The 18019-nt window shown below is 51.0% G+C and overlaps 1 protein-coding gene across 1 annotated transcript in view; it reads right to left on the bottom strand.

The window, feature by feature from the left end:
• The window catches only part of STK10 (serine/threonine kinase 10), a 48522-nt gene continuing 30503 nt past the window's right edge, over positions 1-18019 (bottom strand). Inside the window, exons 5-19 of the mRNA XM_035559825.1 lie at positions 17715-17787; positions 16795-16989; positions 15568-15649; positions 14294-14428; positions 12514-13074; positions 8597-8727; positions 7143-7266; positions 5270-5449; positions 4943-5035; positions 4651-4780; positions 4117-4241; positions 3568-3756; positions 3177-3302; positions 2817-2930; positions 1-2720 (exon numbers count right to left, since the gene is read on the bottom strand). Of these exons, the coding sequence (XP_035415718.1) occupies positions 2580-2720; positions 2817-2930; positions 3177-3302; positions 3568-3756; positions 4117-4241; positions 4651-4780; positions 4943-5035; positions 5270-5449; positions 7143-7266; positions 8597-8727; positions 12514-13074; positions 14294-14428; positions 15568-15649; positions 16795-16989; positions 17715-17787 (2399 nt within the window). The 3' untranslated portion in view covers positions 1-2579. The remainder of the gene's footprint in view (positions 2721-2816; positions 2931-3176; positions 3303-3567; positions 3757-4116; positions 4242-4650; positions 4781-4942; positions 5036-5269; positions 5450-7142; positions 7267-8596; positions 8728-12513; positions 13075-14293; positions 14429-15567; positions 15650-16794; positions 16990-17714; positions 17788-18019) is intronic.

Below are 18019 nucleotides of genomic sequence, written 5' to 3' on the forward strand. Positions count from 1 at the left end.
CCTGGGTTTCTCAGTTTGTTACTTTATTAGAAGGCTCTATACATCAGTGGTCACCCCACTAAAGACATTTTACAAAATATTAAAAAAAAAAACAAACTTTTATTCAAAGCCACATTTTTAAAAATGGCACCCCACCTCCCCTCAAAAATAAGTTGGATTTATTCATGGTTACTTCTGAACAGGAAACATCAAGACATCCTCTTTTTCAAGGGGGAAAAATAAGCACCCTGTAAACATGACAATCATAAGACGTGCTCCCCTGCCCCCTTCTAGGAGAAGGGTTTGGTGTTAGAGCCTCAACACACCTGGAGAAGGAGCTGAGAACAGGCAAAGGGCAGGGGACAAAACCATTCCCACCCTCTGTTAGCAAAAGCAAAACTATGTTGCTAGCTTGAGGCTGCAAGTAAGGTGGACTGGAGGAGGGGACAACCGATTCACCTTGTGAGTACTTACATCAGCCCTTTAAAAGCCCCCAGAAATATCCTCCATACATTCTCATGGCTGCACAACAGAGAGAACTGATGCTCCTGGGCTGGTGCAAGAAGGCAGTCAGAAGCTACAACCCCCTTCAATGAGACCAGGTACATTATGCTGCAGGTACAGTATGCTGCAAGACATCCTTCCACTAGTCACGCACAACACATGAAAGGCCAGGCCCTGGGTACTGATTTCTGCAACAACAACCATTTCATGGAACAGCTCCAGCTGACCCCAACAGGACAGGGAACAAAACCTCAGGGGCTGCTATCACACATTTCTATTGGAGCTAAAAGGCTGAAACCAGCACATTGTCCTGGTTCAGGATCACCCCTGCATTCATTCGTTTTTATGTTAGCTCCCAACTGGTGCTGTCATTATATCTGAAAGGCACAGTCAGTGTTTTTGGAGACGGGACAGACAGTCTCCCTAGGACAGGCCAGTTCCTGAAAAGCCACTAAGCAGTCTGCTGGCAAAGGGGCCCAGCCCTTAGAACTCTGTCTAGGCTACGTTTGTTAATAAAGATAATAATGGTGTGGATTCAGAAGAAACTTGGAATGGCCCAAATGGATGTAGTCTTGCTAGTTTGCAGGAAGCTTATTAATATGTATTATGAACTCTAAATGGTGGTGAATGCACTCCTCAGATAAAGAGGTGCTAGAGACCTGGGGACTGACTCCTTCAGCTAGGCACCTAGAAGTGTAGCACGTCACATACCACCTTTTCTTGAAATGCCAATATGACTCTGAACCTACATGTGAGATTTTAAAATATATATATATATATATATTTTTTTTTTTTTTAAAGGGACATTTCATTTTGCTAGGGAAGCAGGCATTTAACAATTGTCTGGAGATTAAAGAGAGAAAAACTTAAGTGCTACCACATACCCTTTGGTCACTGCCATTGCATAAGGAGGGTGCTGCCCAGTGACGTCTCTGTCCCCTTACCCAGGTCCATGCTCTGGGACCTGCCCAGGAGCTTGGCCAAGCAGTGCATGGTGCAGGTGGGGAAAGAACAGCAGCCCAGCCGAGACACATCGCCAGGGAGCAGAGAGGATGGAGGGTTGGACCTGCCGCTGCTCTGTCACTGCAGCCTGACTGTAAGTTGAAAGCCCGGAGAGTCATCCAGGAAACTGGCACTTCATGAGAAGATGAAACATCAGTGGAGAAAGCAATGCTGAAGGTAACGAGCCACCGAGACCTGTCTGCATCTCCCCTTCCCTTGCTTCAAGAATCCTTTATTCCATCCTGTAACCCTGACTGCAGAGTGGCTGACCTACCTGCCCACATACAAGGCACTTAAAAAAATATCTCAAGCACCTGCGTGACCGTGAGGGCTGTGGCAATGACACCCTTCTGCCCTTCACTGACTAAAGGCACATGGCTGTGACCAACACCTCGTGGTGTCACCGCAGGACTGGACGCCATTCCAAACCTCCCCGTCCGCACAAGCACGTACTCTTCTGTAAGAGACAAAAGCCTGCACAGTCTGTACTAGGAGCACGAGGAAAAAAGGAACCCAACCCTCCCTGCTAAAAGGAAAAAAAAACCAAATCGCTGTCTCCCTCGAGCACAAGAAAGCCACAGTAGATACAAATAAGGCGAGTGTGGGGGGCCGCAAGGCCAAGGTTAGCATAAGACACCACCAAAGCTGCTTTGCCCCAGGCCAGCCATTTACAGAGGACCAGGAGGAGAAGGAGCAGCCGTGAGGAGAGGCTGCTGGCCGTGGGCTGGGTGCGTGAGGGCTTGCCCGCTCCTCCTGCTCGGGGCTGTTACTGCTCCAGCCTGAGCTGACGGGCCTAGTGAGCACCAGGCTCACGTCCAAGGCGATGCGTTCAGCTAACGGTGCCAGTACAACCACAGAAACAGCCCTCCCAGCCTCCTCACTGAGCGGGCCAGCCTCTGGAAAAGCCAAACCTTCCCGCCAGCACCCCACGTGAAGGACAGAGGCCACGTTTCTCCCAGACAGAGTGAGGGGACAGGCGGCTGCTGTCGTGAGCAGAGGCTGCCAAGAGGGTCTTCCAAGTCCAAGAGGCCCCCCTGCAGCCCAGGAGGACACGGCAAGTACCAGCTGGGGGCCTGCCAGCTGCCACCTGGGGGTTAGGAGCTCTCTGTGGAGCTGAACGGGATGAACTTGGCATGTTTGGTTGGGGATGCGGGGGTCTGTTCATCTGCCTCCTCGCTCAGCTTGAAGAACATCTCCTGCTCACGCTTCTTCTGGTTCAGCTCATCCTCCAGGGCCTGAAGCAGAAGGGAACACATGCAACAAGAGGTGTTTGGCATTGTACTCGATTTATGGACTTTGTTCCAAGCAGGACACCACGGGGGAGGCCATACCTTCTTCCGCGGCCTCAGCTTGTCCCGCCACTCCTTCATGTGCTGGTTGTGGTTCTCGTCCAGGGACTTAAGCTTCTGGGTTTCGTGTTCAATCAAGAGGTGACACTTTTCATTCTAAATGCAGACCACAAAACAAAACACTCATTAAGGAGCTGGGACTCTAAGTCCTGTGCTCCGGCCGGCTGTGCATCAATCAACCAGAGGCATTCAGAGCTCTGAGCTCCAGGGCATGTCAAGACACGGCCACAAAAGCCTCTGAGGCAGAGCTGAGGATGCCAGTTCTAGTTCTCTGCAGCCACTTCTGACAATGGCCAGGACTTTTCTGCACCCCTGAGAGGCCAGACCAGGAGGCACAGGTACCTGTAGCTGCTGGAGCTCGTTCGTGTTGCTCTCGCACTGGGCTAGCATGTCCTTCATCTGCGTCTCATGCTTCTGCTGCTGGTGCAGCCGCTCTGCCTTTTGCCTCTTCTCTTCCTGCTGAGCAAACTGGAAGAGAAGAAAGCAGAAGCGTGTGTAAGAATCGCTTCCTTGAAGCCAGTTAAGAGACCAGTCAACTTGTACTACTACATAAGAAGGAAAAGAAAAGCCCTGATGATGCTCCCCAGTGCTACTCACAAAAGCAAAGACCTCTGTCTCCCTGCAGTGGGTTAGAAATTTGGGAATGGTGGCTTCTTTCCAACTTCCCTTCCTCAGAGAAGTAACTGTACCCCCAAGCCAAGCCTCAGCCCTGGTGTCCTTTGCACGGCCTGACCTGTTTTATCTTCTCCCGCTGCTCGGATGCGCTCCCACTGGAATGGATGTGAAGGCTCTTCTTGTACATGGCCATGCGCGTTTTCCCTTCGCTCCGCTGGATTTTGGGCAGCCGGGCCTTTTCCTGCTGTTGCCGAACCTTCAGTTGCTCTACCATGCGCTGGTTGTATCGCTGCATTTGCTCCCTTTCCTGCAAAGGCACAGGACAAGGCATCAGAGCAGGAGACACACATCAGGTGTGCCAACCTTCACTCAGTGCTGTGGGAATCCACCAAACCTCATACCGGACAGTGAGAAGTTTCCAGAAAAGCCCCCCAAATTCACAGCTGCTTCTTGGATGTTAAATGCAGGCAGCACAGAATATACATCCCAAGCAAGTATGCTGACCCCAGTGTTATTCTGGTCCCTTTGGACTAACTTTGACCAAGTCCCTCAACACTTAGCCCATTCTCCACCCTCATTTAAATCCTAAAAGGGATGTTTTTAGGGACACCCTTGCACCCAGCCGAGCAGCACCTGGCACCAGCATGGGAAGGAGCTAACTCCTCACCTTCTCGTGCTTGCGGAGCAACTCGTGCCTCTGGAGGAAATACTGGTCCTTTAGCTGCTGCTTGACAAGCTGGTGTTTCTCCTGTTGCTGATGCTCTTCAAGATCCCAGATGCACGCCTCCCGGTCTGAGGAAGGGAGAAGAGTCAGGAGAAAACCCACCCAAGCCTCCCAGCTCGGTCACACGCAGCATCCCAAGCACGAGTGGTCCCTACACACGGGAGCAGCACAGCAGATGTGGGGTGTGACTGTTCACCACCTGTTTTCCAAGAGAAACTGGTTGCAAACCATATCAGAGAATCATTCTCGTAATTACGAAGCCTAATTGGTTCATATTTGTAAAGCACTCTGAAGATTAAGATGCTAAGTATTATTATTGTTAAACATTTAGACAGGATCTGGCAGGGCTGTTTTTTCTAAATCCTATCCTGCCAGCTTGCAACTCTGCCGCAGCATCTGTTGCGTGGGAAGAGCCAGCAGTGGATAAGCCCATCGTCACAGCATTTGCTTTCTTCCTCTTCAGCCTTTGCGACCCACCTCTCATGAGCTGCTGCTTTTTGTTGAGGCACTCGCGCTCCTTGTCGCAGATCTCTTTTTTGTTCTGGGCAGTTATATTCTTCATGGCTAGCTCCAGGTCTTCCTTCTGCTTGGCCAAAAACTCCTGTTCCTGGAAGGAAACAGCAATAGCACCATGAGCCCTCCTCCTACTGGAACCTGAAAAGCATCTGGTGGTAATTTACAGACTACCAGTCCTTCAAGGGAGAAGGGTGCTTCAGTCTGCTCTGCCCTATCCAGTCTCTGAGTTGTGGCAATATTCTCTCTGCCTTACCATGATTTGCTTTTTTTGGGCAAAGTCATCCATCTTCACCTTCATGTTCTCCTTGCGCTGTTGCCGTGGCATCTTTTCAACCTCATTCTTGACCTTCGGAGAGGGAGAGGAGATTTATCAGCAGGTAATTTAGGCCAAGAAAAACCCAACCTAATGTTGCTAAACAGCAGAACCTCAGGAAAAAAACAAATATACCAAAGAAAAGCAAGAGCTTCCTGCTAAAATGCCAACTGCTTCCTCCTCAAGATCTGCTATGGAGAAAGGCTGATGCTTTCCTGAAAGAAACAGATGCAGGAGACCACGATTCCTCCATCCTACCCCACTTACCTCCTTCTTCATCTGCTTCAGCTGCTCCATAAATTTCACATGGTCCCGTTCCTGCTCTAAGCGAATGCGCTTGGCCTCCTCCCGCCGGCGCAGTGAGTGATCCTGTTCCATCTTCTCAATCTGCTGCTTCTGCTGCCGCTCAAGGTTCTCCAGTTCAGTGTCGTAGAACTTCTTCTTTGCCTGTATGGGAAGGAAAGAGAGGTCAACCTCAGTCTCCTCTGAGCTTTGTTTTCTTACAAAATTGTATTATTTTTTTTTAAGTGGGGTGGTTGTCCTAGCATGAATCGAGTCTTTTTACTGAATACAGAGGAAAGAAATTTCCGAAGAACGACCCATGAAGTACAAGCCAGCTCTAGTCTGAGCACGAAGCATTTCTGAATTTTTTCTAGTGCCGATGCATTTCAACAATTGCTTAAGTCCTGTTCTGTAACATCCCACTGGGACCCACAGCCCTGAGCAAATATTAGCAGGCAGTGGAGCTCAAGCATAACACTTCTTTCTCTGCAGACAAGGATTTTCACATTTGACGGTACTGTGTTCCGACGGTGCACTTGTGCCTGGTATCTCTGCGAGCAGCAGGGACAGAGAGCACTGCTATCAGTAGGACTGGATTGCGAACTGCCACAGGTAAATGGTAAAAGAAGCACATGTGGAGCTTTTGCACATCACACTGCATGGTGAATAATTTCTCACAAATGAGAAGTGACTGGCCAAGATGGAAATTTACAGACATGGCACGTCAAGACTTCAGAAATATAACAGAGCACATGAATGAATGATGCCTCCCAGCCTGCTGCAGGATGGGGTTATCAGACGCACAAGCTAGGTGAATTAATAAAGGGGTATTTAGAAGATGGCTTATGAAAGCTTTAAAAGGATTTACCTATAAAATCATTCTACTTCAATGTAAGCTGCCCATGGAGGAACTAAATAAGCCAACCCAGTTTATCTTTATTCAGTTTATACTCAAAGACTTGCCAGTTTTTCTGCTCTTGCACTCTAACCACATCACTTTCTTATTTGAAGGGTTTTTTCTGTTAAACACAACAGTACTGCTTCTCACAGTAGGTAGGAAGGGACATACAAGAAAAGATCACTGAAGAGGGAAAGTCCTGAACAACTTTTTTCCTGCTACACCCTGCAATGGCAATCAGTGCTCCCTGAGCACTTAACACCCACACAAGGCTCTGTCCCCCGCAAATGCATCCTGTCCCTCAGATCCCAAAGGGGCTTCTCAGCTGTTTTGCTCCACCCCAAGAAGACGCCCCAGGATTTTTGGGCCCCTTGCTACAAGAAGGACGTCGAGGTGCTCGAGAGAGTCCAGAGACGGGCGACGAGGCTGGTGAGGGGTCTGGAGAACAAGTCTTACGAGGAGCGGCTGAGGGAGCTGGGCTTGTTCAGCCTAGAGAAGAGGAGGCTCAGGGGCGACCTTATCGCTCTCTACAGGTACCTTAAAGGAGGCTGTAGCGAGGTAGGGGTTGGTCTATTCTCCCACGTGCCTGGTGACAGGACAAGGGGGAACGGGCTAAAGTTGTGCCAGGGGAGGTTTAGGTTGGATATTAGGGAGAACTTCTTTACTGAAAGGGTTGTTAGGCATTGGAATGGGCTTCCCAGGGAAGCGGTTGAGTCACCATCCCTGGAGGTCTTTAAGAGATGTTTAGATGTAGAGCTTAGTGATATGGTTTAGTGGAGGACTTGTTAGTGTTAGGTCATAGGTTGGACTGGGTGATCTTGGAGGTCTCTTCCAACCTAGACGATTCTGTGATTCTGTGATTGCCACAACCCAGACAGCACTGCCCTGTGATGGGGCTTGCGGGGCATCTGCAGAGAAATAAAACCAGCTGGCAGCCAGCAGCTTCCCCTGCTTACGTACCGTCATTTCTTGCTCAAAGCGCCTGAGCATCTGCTCCAGCTGCAGCTGGTGCTTGCTGTTGAGCTGGGCCTGGTTTCGGTGCTCCTCCTTCTGAAGGAGACGCAGCTCCCGCAGCTCTTGGCGCCTGTAGAGAGTTATAAAAGGGAAGGGGAGAGAGAAATAAGGTCAGACGAGGTCAGAGCTGCGTGCCTGAGCGGAGATGGCAGAATCAATAACAAGAGCACTGCAGGAGTGAGGGAAAAGTGCACGGGCATCCCTTAGCACTCAGACAGTTGCTTTGAGCATAGACAGGAGGTAAATGCCAACTGAGGGACGTGCTCTTGGGCTCTGCAACACCAGCCCACTGCAAGGAAGCAGGGTGCTAATTACATTAACTGTTGGCATGCTGTCAGTTTTCACAGGTAAGGCCTGTTAGCATTCAAGCCTTCTCCAACAAGCCTTGACAAAGCTCCTAAAGTGATGCTGCAAGGCAATTCCCTCCAGTCAGGATCCAAAATATCCCTTCTGCCATAAAGATTAGTGCACACTGGTCTTCAAAACACAGCTCAGGCCAAGCTGGCGTTGCCCTGGCCTTGCTCCCACGCTCCGTATCCAATTGTGCTCACACCCAGAGGGGCAGAAAGGGCAGTTTTCCCAAATTGTGACCTATCTCCCAAGGTCTTGTGTCACTCCTCCCACTGAGTCCCCCAGCTTCATAGCTGGTGAAAGGGAGCCTCTGCTCGGTCAGGAGGTTGTGTTTGAGCCTGTTTCCTGAGCTTGTGCCCCAACCAAGCTGGAAGCCAGCAACGTACCACTCAAAAGGAAAAGCAGCAGCAGTTTCCCTGCGCAGGATCCCCACTGCTGCTGTGCATTAGTGCTACACACTGCAGTGCAACTCTCTGGGGGCCCTATTGGGAAAACCACTTTGGAACAATTTCTTCTCTCAAAACAAACTCAAGCCCCACTAAATCAATTGGCTCAATAGGATGGGCTCTCTTCTAATTTCATTTTCAAATCGATGCCTTGGTGTGTTCCAAAAACTCAGAAGCAAGGCTCCTAAGTGCAAAACAAGATGCCAGGAGAGTTCACCATGCCCACTAGGTAGCCCCAGTAGAACAGCCACTTTTCCCAAAAGATGCTCAGGGACCTGATACTTTCCAACTCCAGCCTCTCTGTCCCTTCTTCCTCCTTGCAAATGGAGCAGGCACCATCAGAAAGGAGGATTTTTTTTCAGGGATGCTGTCTTCACGGGAATAGAGCTCAGCTGAGACAGTACAGCGAGCCCCCTGCCTGGCACAAATACTACTAAGAGAAGACTAAAGGAAGTGGTGTCCACACTAGACACTTGTCCTGTCCAAGTTGGACCAAGGCAGGAAACATGAGGACTTTAGGTCGCTCCTGGATTTGCTTGTGGAGAAGAAAACACTGCCCAGTGTGTTGCCCTGCCCTCCCTTCCACACTGGTGGCCAACTTGCCTGAGAAATCTCATCTCTTCATCCTTCTTCTCATCCTCGCTGATGATCTTCGAGGTGGTGACACTCACCTCCACTCCATCTACCACAAACTTGCGGGTGCGTTTCAGCGTCTTGTTGTGCATCCGGGAATCCTGAGTTTAGCAAAGGAGGAAAGAAAGAGGCCATGAAGCAGCTCCCCAGCTTGCTGCTCGGGGCATACAGCTGGAGGTCTCAGAGCAATTTTGGTGTTGTTGTTGATAAAGAGCAAATGCAAGCAAGGAAACTGCATCAAAGCAAATGTCATCAGCAGATCTGGAGGTACTGTTCAAATCATGCAGACTTTGCTGCATGATGGAGTGAGGTGTGATTTCCACCCTGCAAAACTGCAGTTCATAGAAATCCACACAATGTGATGTTTGCAGTGTTTCCTTTTAAGTCCCCTGGGCCATCTGACCCACAGGTGCAGGGCAGCCAAGGCCTCTGCATCAGGCTGCGGCTGCAGACACAGCTATGGGGAGAGGAGCCAACCCAGCCCAACATCTCTGCACTCCTGTCCCTCTGGCCCTCATTACAGTACCTCACTAATCACAAGCAGCTCCGAGCCCCTTACGGCGACCTCCCCAAAGCACAGTCCAGGCTTGTTTCCACTGGAGTAGGGGAAAGTGAGCAAGCCTGCCTCGCTCTGCATCCGCAGCCTGGCTGAAGGACTGTGACCAGGGACTTGGCTGCTTTGACAAAAATAATAGGGGCACAAACGACTTGAATCACACAGTCCTACACAGAATGCGCAGGGGTAGAATGGGCTAAGACTCCCCCAGATCCTCTCATTCTTATGCTGATGGCCGTTACAGATAGAGAACACGGCACAAGAGTTTCCCACGAGCCTGCAGTGGTCAAAGCAAGCCCCCAGAGAGCTTCCAGCAAATGGAGGAGTGCTGTGGCTTAACCTCAGTGAGCAGCCCAGCACCACACAGCTGCTTGTTCACACACCCCCCCAGCTGGAAGCGGGGAAGAGAATCAAAAGGGCAGAAATTAGAAAACGAGTGCGTTGAGATAAAGACAGTTAAATAAGAAAGGAAAAGGAAAAAAAAGAAAAAGAAAAAGAAAACAGAACCCCCATAACTGAAGGAAAAAACAAGCGATGCACAATGCAATTGCTCACCACCAGCCGACTGATGCCCAGCCAGTCCCTGAACAATGGCAGCCCCCCTGCTAACTCCCCACAGCCTTATCTCTGAGCATGGCATCCTATATGTTATGGGATATCCCTTTGGCCAGCCTGGGTCAGCTGTCCTGGCTCTGTCCCCTCCCAGCTCCTAGCTCCTTCTCCCTGGCAGGGTGATATGAGAAGCTGAAAAGTCCTTGGCTTGGTCCAAGCACTGCTCAGCAACAACTGAAAACATGGGGATGTTATCAGTGCTATTTTCATTACAAATCCAAAACTTAGCACCCTGTGAGCTACTACAAAGAAAATTAACTCTACCCCAACCAAGCCAGGACAAGGAGCCAGAGAAACACTGAGGCCACACGACTTGCCCACTGTATAATGATGTAGCAGTATATTAGCAGTTAAACCAACACAGAGAAATTGGTGCAAAAAGGCTTGTATGAGATCAGCTTAGGTCACTACGACTCTTACTGCCTGGAACCTGAATTAAAACAGCTGGCTAAAACTCGGCATTTCCGGGGTGAGAAAATGCCAACGTTCAGCAGGTCCAAGCAGTACCCACCTGGGCAAAAATTCAAACTACATACTCAAAATGAGGATCTCCTCCCACAAACAGTTCTATCTGAGAAAGTTTGCTTTACCTTTTCAAAACCCTATCTGTCTCCTTCTACCTGCACCCCATTTCTGACTGCTTTCTCTGCCAGCTGCAGCCTCCCAGACTCACCTGTAGATTTCTACCCTTAATGTTTCTAAAACAAGATCTGAATACTTTCTGGTGGAATTTTTGTTTTCTTTTTGACTAAATTATAAACAACTGGAAAAGGAACCCGGTAACGAAATAGTGATATTAACTTTGCAGTTTAGCCTGTAATAAAAGTATTGTAACAGTTAATGTTCACAAACAGAATTTGGTTTAACTCTTTGTTGTCCCTTCTCTGGCTGCAACCTGCCTGGCACCCTGTGCACATAACCCAGCATCACCAGAAGCACTAGCAGGGGCAGAGCAGGGGAGTCTACATCCACAAAGCTAAGCCTGGGGATAGTCTGTGTGGACAAGCCAGGGGAGGCAGCAAGAGAACTCTCCTTCACCCAAAGTAAATAAATAAGCACAGCTATTTCCTTCAACTGTAAACAGCAGCCCCTGGAAATCACAAAACATCCCAGCCTGGGGCAGTCCCCAGCAGCTGGGAGGAAGAGGAATTCAGCCACAGACAAACTCAAGAGGAATGAAGAGCACTGAAACTGCTGCCAGGTGAGGAGGGAGCAGCACAGCCTGTACTCTCCATGCACTAACAGCTCATTGAGCAAAGCAGAGGCACCACCAGGGCACCCAGGGCCCTCCAGCAGCATCACGCCTGGAGAACAGCTCTGCTTGGAAGCCTTGCTTGGAGATGTGATTTAGTCTGTTGTGAGCATCGTCTCTCTCTGGGTCAAATCAAACTGTCATCTAACACGACCATCTCTTTGGAGATTTACTCCCTTTAAAAACTGAAACAATCCATTTCCCCTTCTAGGGGACCAACTGGGGAGAGCAATTACATGTGTGGCACCACATGCATCTGTGGCTGGCCTCGAGGAGACTGGGTGGCACAGGGAAGGCAGCCCGGAGAGGTGAACAGCTATGCAAGAGTGTCACACCTCCCTCCTTAGCAGATCCACAGCGAGTGTGGGCTCTGTAGGGGATGCCAGCTCTCCTGCTCACAGCAGCAGAGAGGAGGGGAGGTCAGTTTTGCCAAGAATGGTATTTGGGCACGTTTCTGTGCTGGAAAGCTATCACTCATGCAGGCAATTGCAACACATGCTCTGCCCCCTCAAGTTGCCTAAATTTCTTCTCCTGAAGCTCAGCAAATATCATTCGAATTATTTTGCCTCTTCATCTAAGCCATGCTGACCTTGCTGGCTCTGGCTCACAAGCATTCCTAGCCTCCAGAAAGCCTTTGCAAAAGCCAAAAAGCCTGGGAGGTCTTCACGCAAATCGCTGCTGACACAAACCAGGCCAGATGTACAGCAGGTTGCAAAAACCGAGAAAGCCACCAGCCCAAATAAGCTTTCTCTTTGGTTTAGATGTTCTAGGAAAGAGCAGGGAATGATGGGCAACATATAAAGTTTAGGAAGTGACATTTTGGGTTTCATACTTGGGCTTGCTCATACTGTGTACGACTGCACAAGTCAGGCAAGTGGCACAGCTCCTTCAGATTTCTCCAGGACCTACAAGTAGCCTCAAAGCACTGGACTTTCATTAGATTTCAGTGGCCTGGGACAGCAAAGGACATGCAACAGCTCCACTGAGAGCTTCTCCTCCCTTTCAAGACATGCCCATGGCACAGCTTAACCCAGCACTACCACAAGCCTTTCACTGACCATCTCTGCAAGGCTATCCCACTGAACAGCACTCTGCACCACGGTGCACCTGGGGCACCTTTAGCATCGTGCTCAGGGGTTAAAGGTGAGGTTCCTAGACCCTCTGCTGTCATCCAGCCTCTGTGCTCTCCTACTGTACACGCTCCCAATCCAGACACATGGAAGACTAGGGGCAACTTACTTTCTCCTCCTGCAAAGAGTAAAAATCTAAATACCTAGAGTAAAAATCTTCAAGAAAAGCATTCTGCTTTCTCAGGAAGGACTTTCCTGGACTATGGCTGATGCATGCATGTGCTCAGCCTCTCAAGGAAAGGATCTGAATGTCAGGAACTTGGTGAAAAAGAACACCCAGCATTTACCATGGGCTTGCTGCCCTTTCTTCTCTACACCCCCTGCCCACCAGTCTCACCTTCAGGGAGATGGAACCGCTCTCTCTGTTGAGGGACAGGTCGGCAGACAGGGAGATGGTGAGGTCCATGCTTTCTGAGGCCGAAGTGCTGCCAGAATCTGAGTCCCCTTTGGACCGGCTGCCAGGGAACGGAGCTGAGGAATCCAAGCTCCCGTTGGTGAGTTTCTCCTCTGTGAAGTTCTCCAGGTGGCTACTCTCCGGCCGGTCCGCGATGCTGCTCCGCTCCCTGCTGCCAGACTTGGGCTTCTTGTCCCCCTCCGTTGAATTTCCCAGCTGTCCGGGCTGAGAGATGACGTCTGGTTTGCCCGAGGTGGCTTTCCCATCCTCTGGGCCAGAAGGAGCAGAGCTGGCAAGGGTTTTTTTGGAGTGGTTGTTCACCAGTTTGTCATTGTCATTGCTTAGTCCTTCATCTGAGGCTTTGTCACCCTGTCCATTTGCTGTCTCCTTGCCAGTCCCCACAGGGCCATTAGCTGTCTTGGGTGAGGAAGAGTCTGGAGGCTTCTCCCCATCAAAGCTCAGCTGGCTCACTTCAGAGGGGTCCCTCTTGTGCTTTCCAGGTGGCTGAAAAGGTAATGAAGGGAAGATATTGGGTTTTGCACCACCCCTTTAACACAACTGCAGCATCTGTAAGTCACTGCGCTTCAGAGCAAAGTCACCCACAGCTAAAGAGTTACTGGGAAGAAATCTTCCCTGTTAGGACATTTGACCTGGGATACTGATGTCTTTCTCCAGTCCAAAGTGCTCCGGACACTGGCTGGAAGGAAAGAGAACAGTGGAGGAGCTCTGGGAAATGCAAGCGCTTAAGAGGCAGCCTAGGAGTTTGCATACTGGACCCCTCTTCCCTTGGCTAGCACCACCATGGATTCACCATTGACTTTTGCCACTGATCGGAGGGTTCGGGACATCTGCAGCAAAGCTGCCTGGGCAGCCACATGCTGTGCTCCTTCTGGGAGCCCAGCTCAAGGGCAGGACTGCCCAGCTCCCTCCTGGGGCTGGTGGTGCCCACACTGCTGTGCAACATGCCACCCTGTCTGCACCAGGTCCTGTTCTGCATAGAAACATCTTTTAGTTTTATTTAGATCCAGTCATTGTTTCTTTGACTGGGAAGGGGGGTGGCATTTCCTAACCACCCCTAGGGTTAGGAAGCCTGGGCTCCATCGCCTCCAAGCTCCCCCATGCCAGCATGTTCAGAGTCCTGCCCATGCACTGCCCTTTTGCTCCTGGCCCACCAGATCAACTTTAGACCCTGTTTTAACTCAGGATTTGTCGCTTCCCTTTTCAAGGACGACCTATCTCAAGAAACCAGCAACCTGCCACCCTCCCACCCACGCTGCAGCGGTGGGACACAAACTGGAGCCAGGGGTGCTCAGCGCACTCAGCAGCCACCCCAAGCCCCGTGCAGACAGCACTGCCTGGCAGAAGGGGTGGAGGAGAAAGGCAGCTCGGTGAAAACCCAGGCTCTCCATCCTTCGCACGTAACCCAGCCTTGCCCACAGCAGCAGCTCTGTGCACACCCCTCCCGCTAGTGGGCAGCCGGGCTGCCCGCCAGCGCCATTGTTTCCCTGTGCCCTTGACAGCCACCGAAACACAGCTGCTCCCTGGCCAAGAAACTGCTTTCCCATCCACCAGAGGGGCCCCAACAAAGCAGCAGCCTTCTCCCATGGGTGTCTGGGGGACGTAGCCATGAAGCAGCCTTTGGGAGCCAGGCTGGGGGCTTATCCCCCCGCTGCTGCCCCACTCTGTGCAAAGCCTGGTGCGGGGCTGGCAGGGCAGTGCTCACCGAGGCGGACTCTGATGAGTCGTCATCCTCTGCTTCATCCCGACTGTCCTCGATCTCCTCCATCACCTCGGCCTTCGCCTCGGCCACCAGCTCGCGCAGGGCTCGGTTGCTGGTCACCTTGCTCACGAAGGGATGCTGAAAAGCCAAGCACAAAACACCTATGTGAATCACACAAAAACAGAGGGATGGCAAGGATCACTCCTTGCTTTTAAACAACTGCAAAGACCTAAGGACGTGGTTCTCGCCAGCATCATGAGGCTTAACCCCCTAAATGGATTTACAGCTTTGTACAAGTGAGGAAATGATGCCGAGGTTAAGTGCTAGCTCTGCAAACGTTCAAAGCACAATGCTCTGCAAAGCTGCTTTAACATCTCCCCCCTAAAAGCACCAGCTGCATTTAAACAAGGGGCTCTTGCTGCAGAGGCAATGCCCTCCCCTGCTGTGGGCAGGCTGAACCCCGATGCAGGTCCGAGCCCAGGGGACATCACTGGGGCAGAGCAGGGCAGCGGGAAGCCTGCACGTAGACACAGGGTGGGGGAAGATTTAATTGAAATTGGGCGCAGATCACTCAGCAAACAGTGGCATATTTGTGCTGAGCTTTGTCAAGAGGCTGGGGAGTCCCTGTGGTTTCCAGAGCGCATCGTGCGCTTCCTCCTGTTGAGCTGGGTAAACATGCACCCACCAGTGACAAGTGGAGCTGCTCCTCTCCCGCCCACCTCCACACAGCACCCTCTGCATGTGGGGACAGAGCCCCCAGCACACGCCGAGCTGAGCTGCAAGTTGGATGGGATTTGCAGGATGCAGCAAACGTGCCCGTGATGCAGACAGAGCATTTGCAATTAGTGCAAAAAAAAGCACCTTGTAGGGTTTCGTTGTTATTTTGGAAGGGGACAGGAGGAAAAGGGTTGGATTTAAATTTGGTATAATCAGTTATAAAGCAAGCTGACTGCCACATGGACATTTTTAGGAAATGGGAGCCATATCTACTCCAGCTGGCATCAATAGGAGCTCTGCAATTTGCTCCAACGGGAAAAACATCACTGCTCCATCTGGAGCATTTTAGTGGCTAAGTACTATGGACTTTCTGAGAATGAGCAGATTTATCTTCAGCCAGTCTAGGACCATGAACACTTTCTATTTTTTCTTTTTTTTTTTTTTTTGAGTTAAAGAAAAAAGTAGAAGGAGGAGGAAAGAATGAGGATGTACAAACACAGGGACCCACGAAGACACAGGTACCAGTGCAGACCCACCCCGGGGCCGGTGCTGGTCCCTACCTCCAGCAGCTGGGCTGCGCTGGGCCGGGTCTCCGGGTTCTTGTCCAGTGCCGTCTTCAGGAAGTCTCTGAACTCCAGGGACCTTCAAACACAGTCATTGCCAGAAGCTCAGAAGAGGGAAAGGCCTCAAATGCCCCAGGGGTCTGCTCAATCTCTTGTAGGTTGTGTCCCTGTTTGCATCTGACCACGATCCCCATTTCGCTCACAGCATGGGAAGTGCAGTGCTCAATTATTCTGATTATTTGTAAGAGAATCATCAATCTGGTCAAGCAAGGGATTAGATTTTCCTTTACCCAAGATGGCAACAAGACAGCAGGACTGAGCACTGGCCACTGTGCCCACAGCCAGGACAGAGAGATTGGGAGAGGGCACCAACACTTGGCTTCCCAGGTGAAGCTTGGGGACAAGGATGCTCCAGGACCCATCCCCTCAGCCTCAGTGAGGCAGGACCACTGTGAAGGATCAGAAACCCCACAGAAGGGCACCATCAGCCTGCAGAGAGCAGCTCCCGGATACAGAGTGTGTCCCAGATCCAGTTCTGGCTTCTGAGCAGCCCCACAGGAAGCACTCCTGTGTGGAGCGGCGGGCTCGATGCTTACCTGCCACCTGAACCCTGTAACTGCACTTGTGGCCCCACTGCTCTCCCAGCAACTTGCTGCAGGCTATCACCCAGCAGGTTTAGTCACAATAGGAAATCAAACGAATAGGTTGGATTTTTTTATTATTATTACTATTTGGGATTCTTTTTAAATGCAGAAGGTTTCCAAACTCCAGGAAAGGAATTCTGGAGTTCTTGGCCATCTCCAGGTTTAGAGGAAAATTTGCCTTCCATATAAGAATGGGACATTTTGAAACTAATGAGAGGATCCCTCCCGCTTCATCCAGCCAGGCTACCGGGGCTTCCTCCATGCTGCCCTGGCACTTGCAGCATGGTCACAGCCCTGCAGCGCCTGCTCCATCACACCCAACACCGAGCAGCTTCCTTCACACAGCAGTGCCCAGGGCCCCAGGCACACAGCTGGACCCCAAACCCTACGCTAGGCTCTCAAATTAAACAGCACAGTGATAAAAGATTATTTTTTCTCTCTTGAAATACTGCACAAGCTGCAAGATGTGTGTTCCAGGCTTTGCTGCGCAGCTGCACCTTCCGAGGAGGAGCACTGCAGTGCGCATCACAAATCCCAGGGTGCCCCCTCCCAGGAGCTGCCAGCCAGGGCCCCCCCTCACCATTTGGAAGGGCAGCTGAGCGTGGGAGGGTCGGACTTGGCGATCTTCAACAGGACTCGCATGGGGTTGAGCTCATGATGGGGCGGCTCGATCTGGGCCATTTCGATCAGCGTAATTCCCAGGGACCAGATGTCCGCTTTGTAGTCGTACGGCGTGTCCTTCATCGTCTCGCACATCACCACCTCTGGGGCCATCCTGCAAGGGGCACAGCAAGGAGCAGGGATGATGCCACGGCTGCTGCCATGCCTCTCAGCAGAGATTAAAAGTGCTTGAAATAGTCTGCAGCATGGCACAAAAAATGGCCTTTCCTCCTAGCTCTGGGTTTAGGAAGTAGCAGCATCTTTTCTAAGGGTCACGGTCCAACCTCCTCCCTCTTCTGCAGACCAGCCGAGACAGCCGAAGCAGCCCATGAAAACCCTCAGGCCATTGACATCTGGCACGGATGTTGCTTCAGAAAATAAATTAATACTCGCCGACCCCGTTCCTTCAGCGAGTCGGGTGATTTAGAGGTTGCATTTCTGGAGCGAGGCGTTGTGCTCATGTGCTTGGAGCTGCTTCAAAGCACACTCCACCACCCAGGCAGAAGGGAGCAGCCAGAGCACACACGCGAGCACATGTGCGTCCCTCGCTCCTCCGAGTCTGGAGCACGGCAGCACCTCGGGGCACTCGTGCTGTGCAATGCTCCCATGCCACCGATACTCCTCACAGCTCCCTTCAGGCAAAGGAAACCCTTCCGCATGCCAACGCTGGCCCAGGCTCCTTGTTAAAAAATCCTCCCGCCCATGCTTGGTAAGGCAATACGGACAAACACGTCCCAAACACCACCAGCTCCATGTTTCTGAGTGTGCCTGATTTCCAGAAGTGAAGCCATCACACGGCCCCTTATGAACACGGCATTGCTTACCCATCAGGTCACTCACCAGTAAGGGGTCCCAATGAAGGAGTCTCGCTTCTGCAAGGTTTTCATGTTTTTGGCAGACACTCCAAAGTCAGCTGCAAAGAGCAGTAACATTAGATGTTGTAGGAAAACTGAAAGGCCCTTCTGAATTAGCACACTTGGCTGAAATGCAGATTTAAAAGCAAACACACATTTAAAGAAAGAACATGATATAACGTGCTGTTTCCTCTAAGCCGAGCATCAGAAATTCAATTTGCTTTTGGGTACGCAGCCACCAGGGACCTCTCCCTCCCATGTACGATACAAGGCCATAACAAGCCACCCCTG

Source organism: Cygnus atratus, chromosome 14 (assembly GCF_013377495.2).
Source record: "Cygnus atratus isolate AKBS03 ecotype Queensland, Australia chromosome 14, CAtr_DNAZoo_HiC_assembly, whole genome shotgun sequence".
NCBI lineage: Eukaryota > Metazoa > Chordata > Aves > Anseriformes > Anatidae > Cygnus > Cygnus atratus.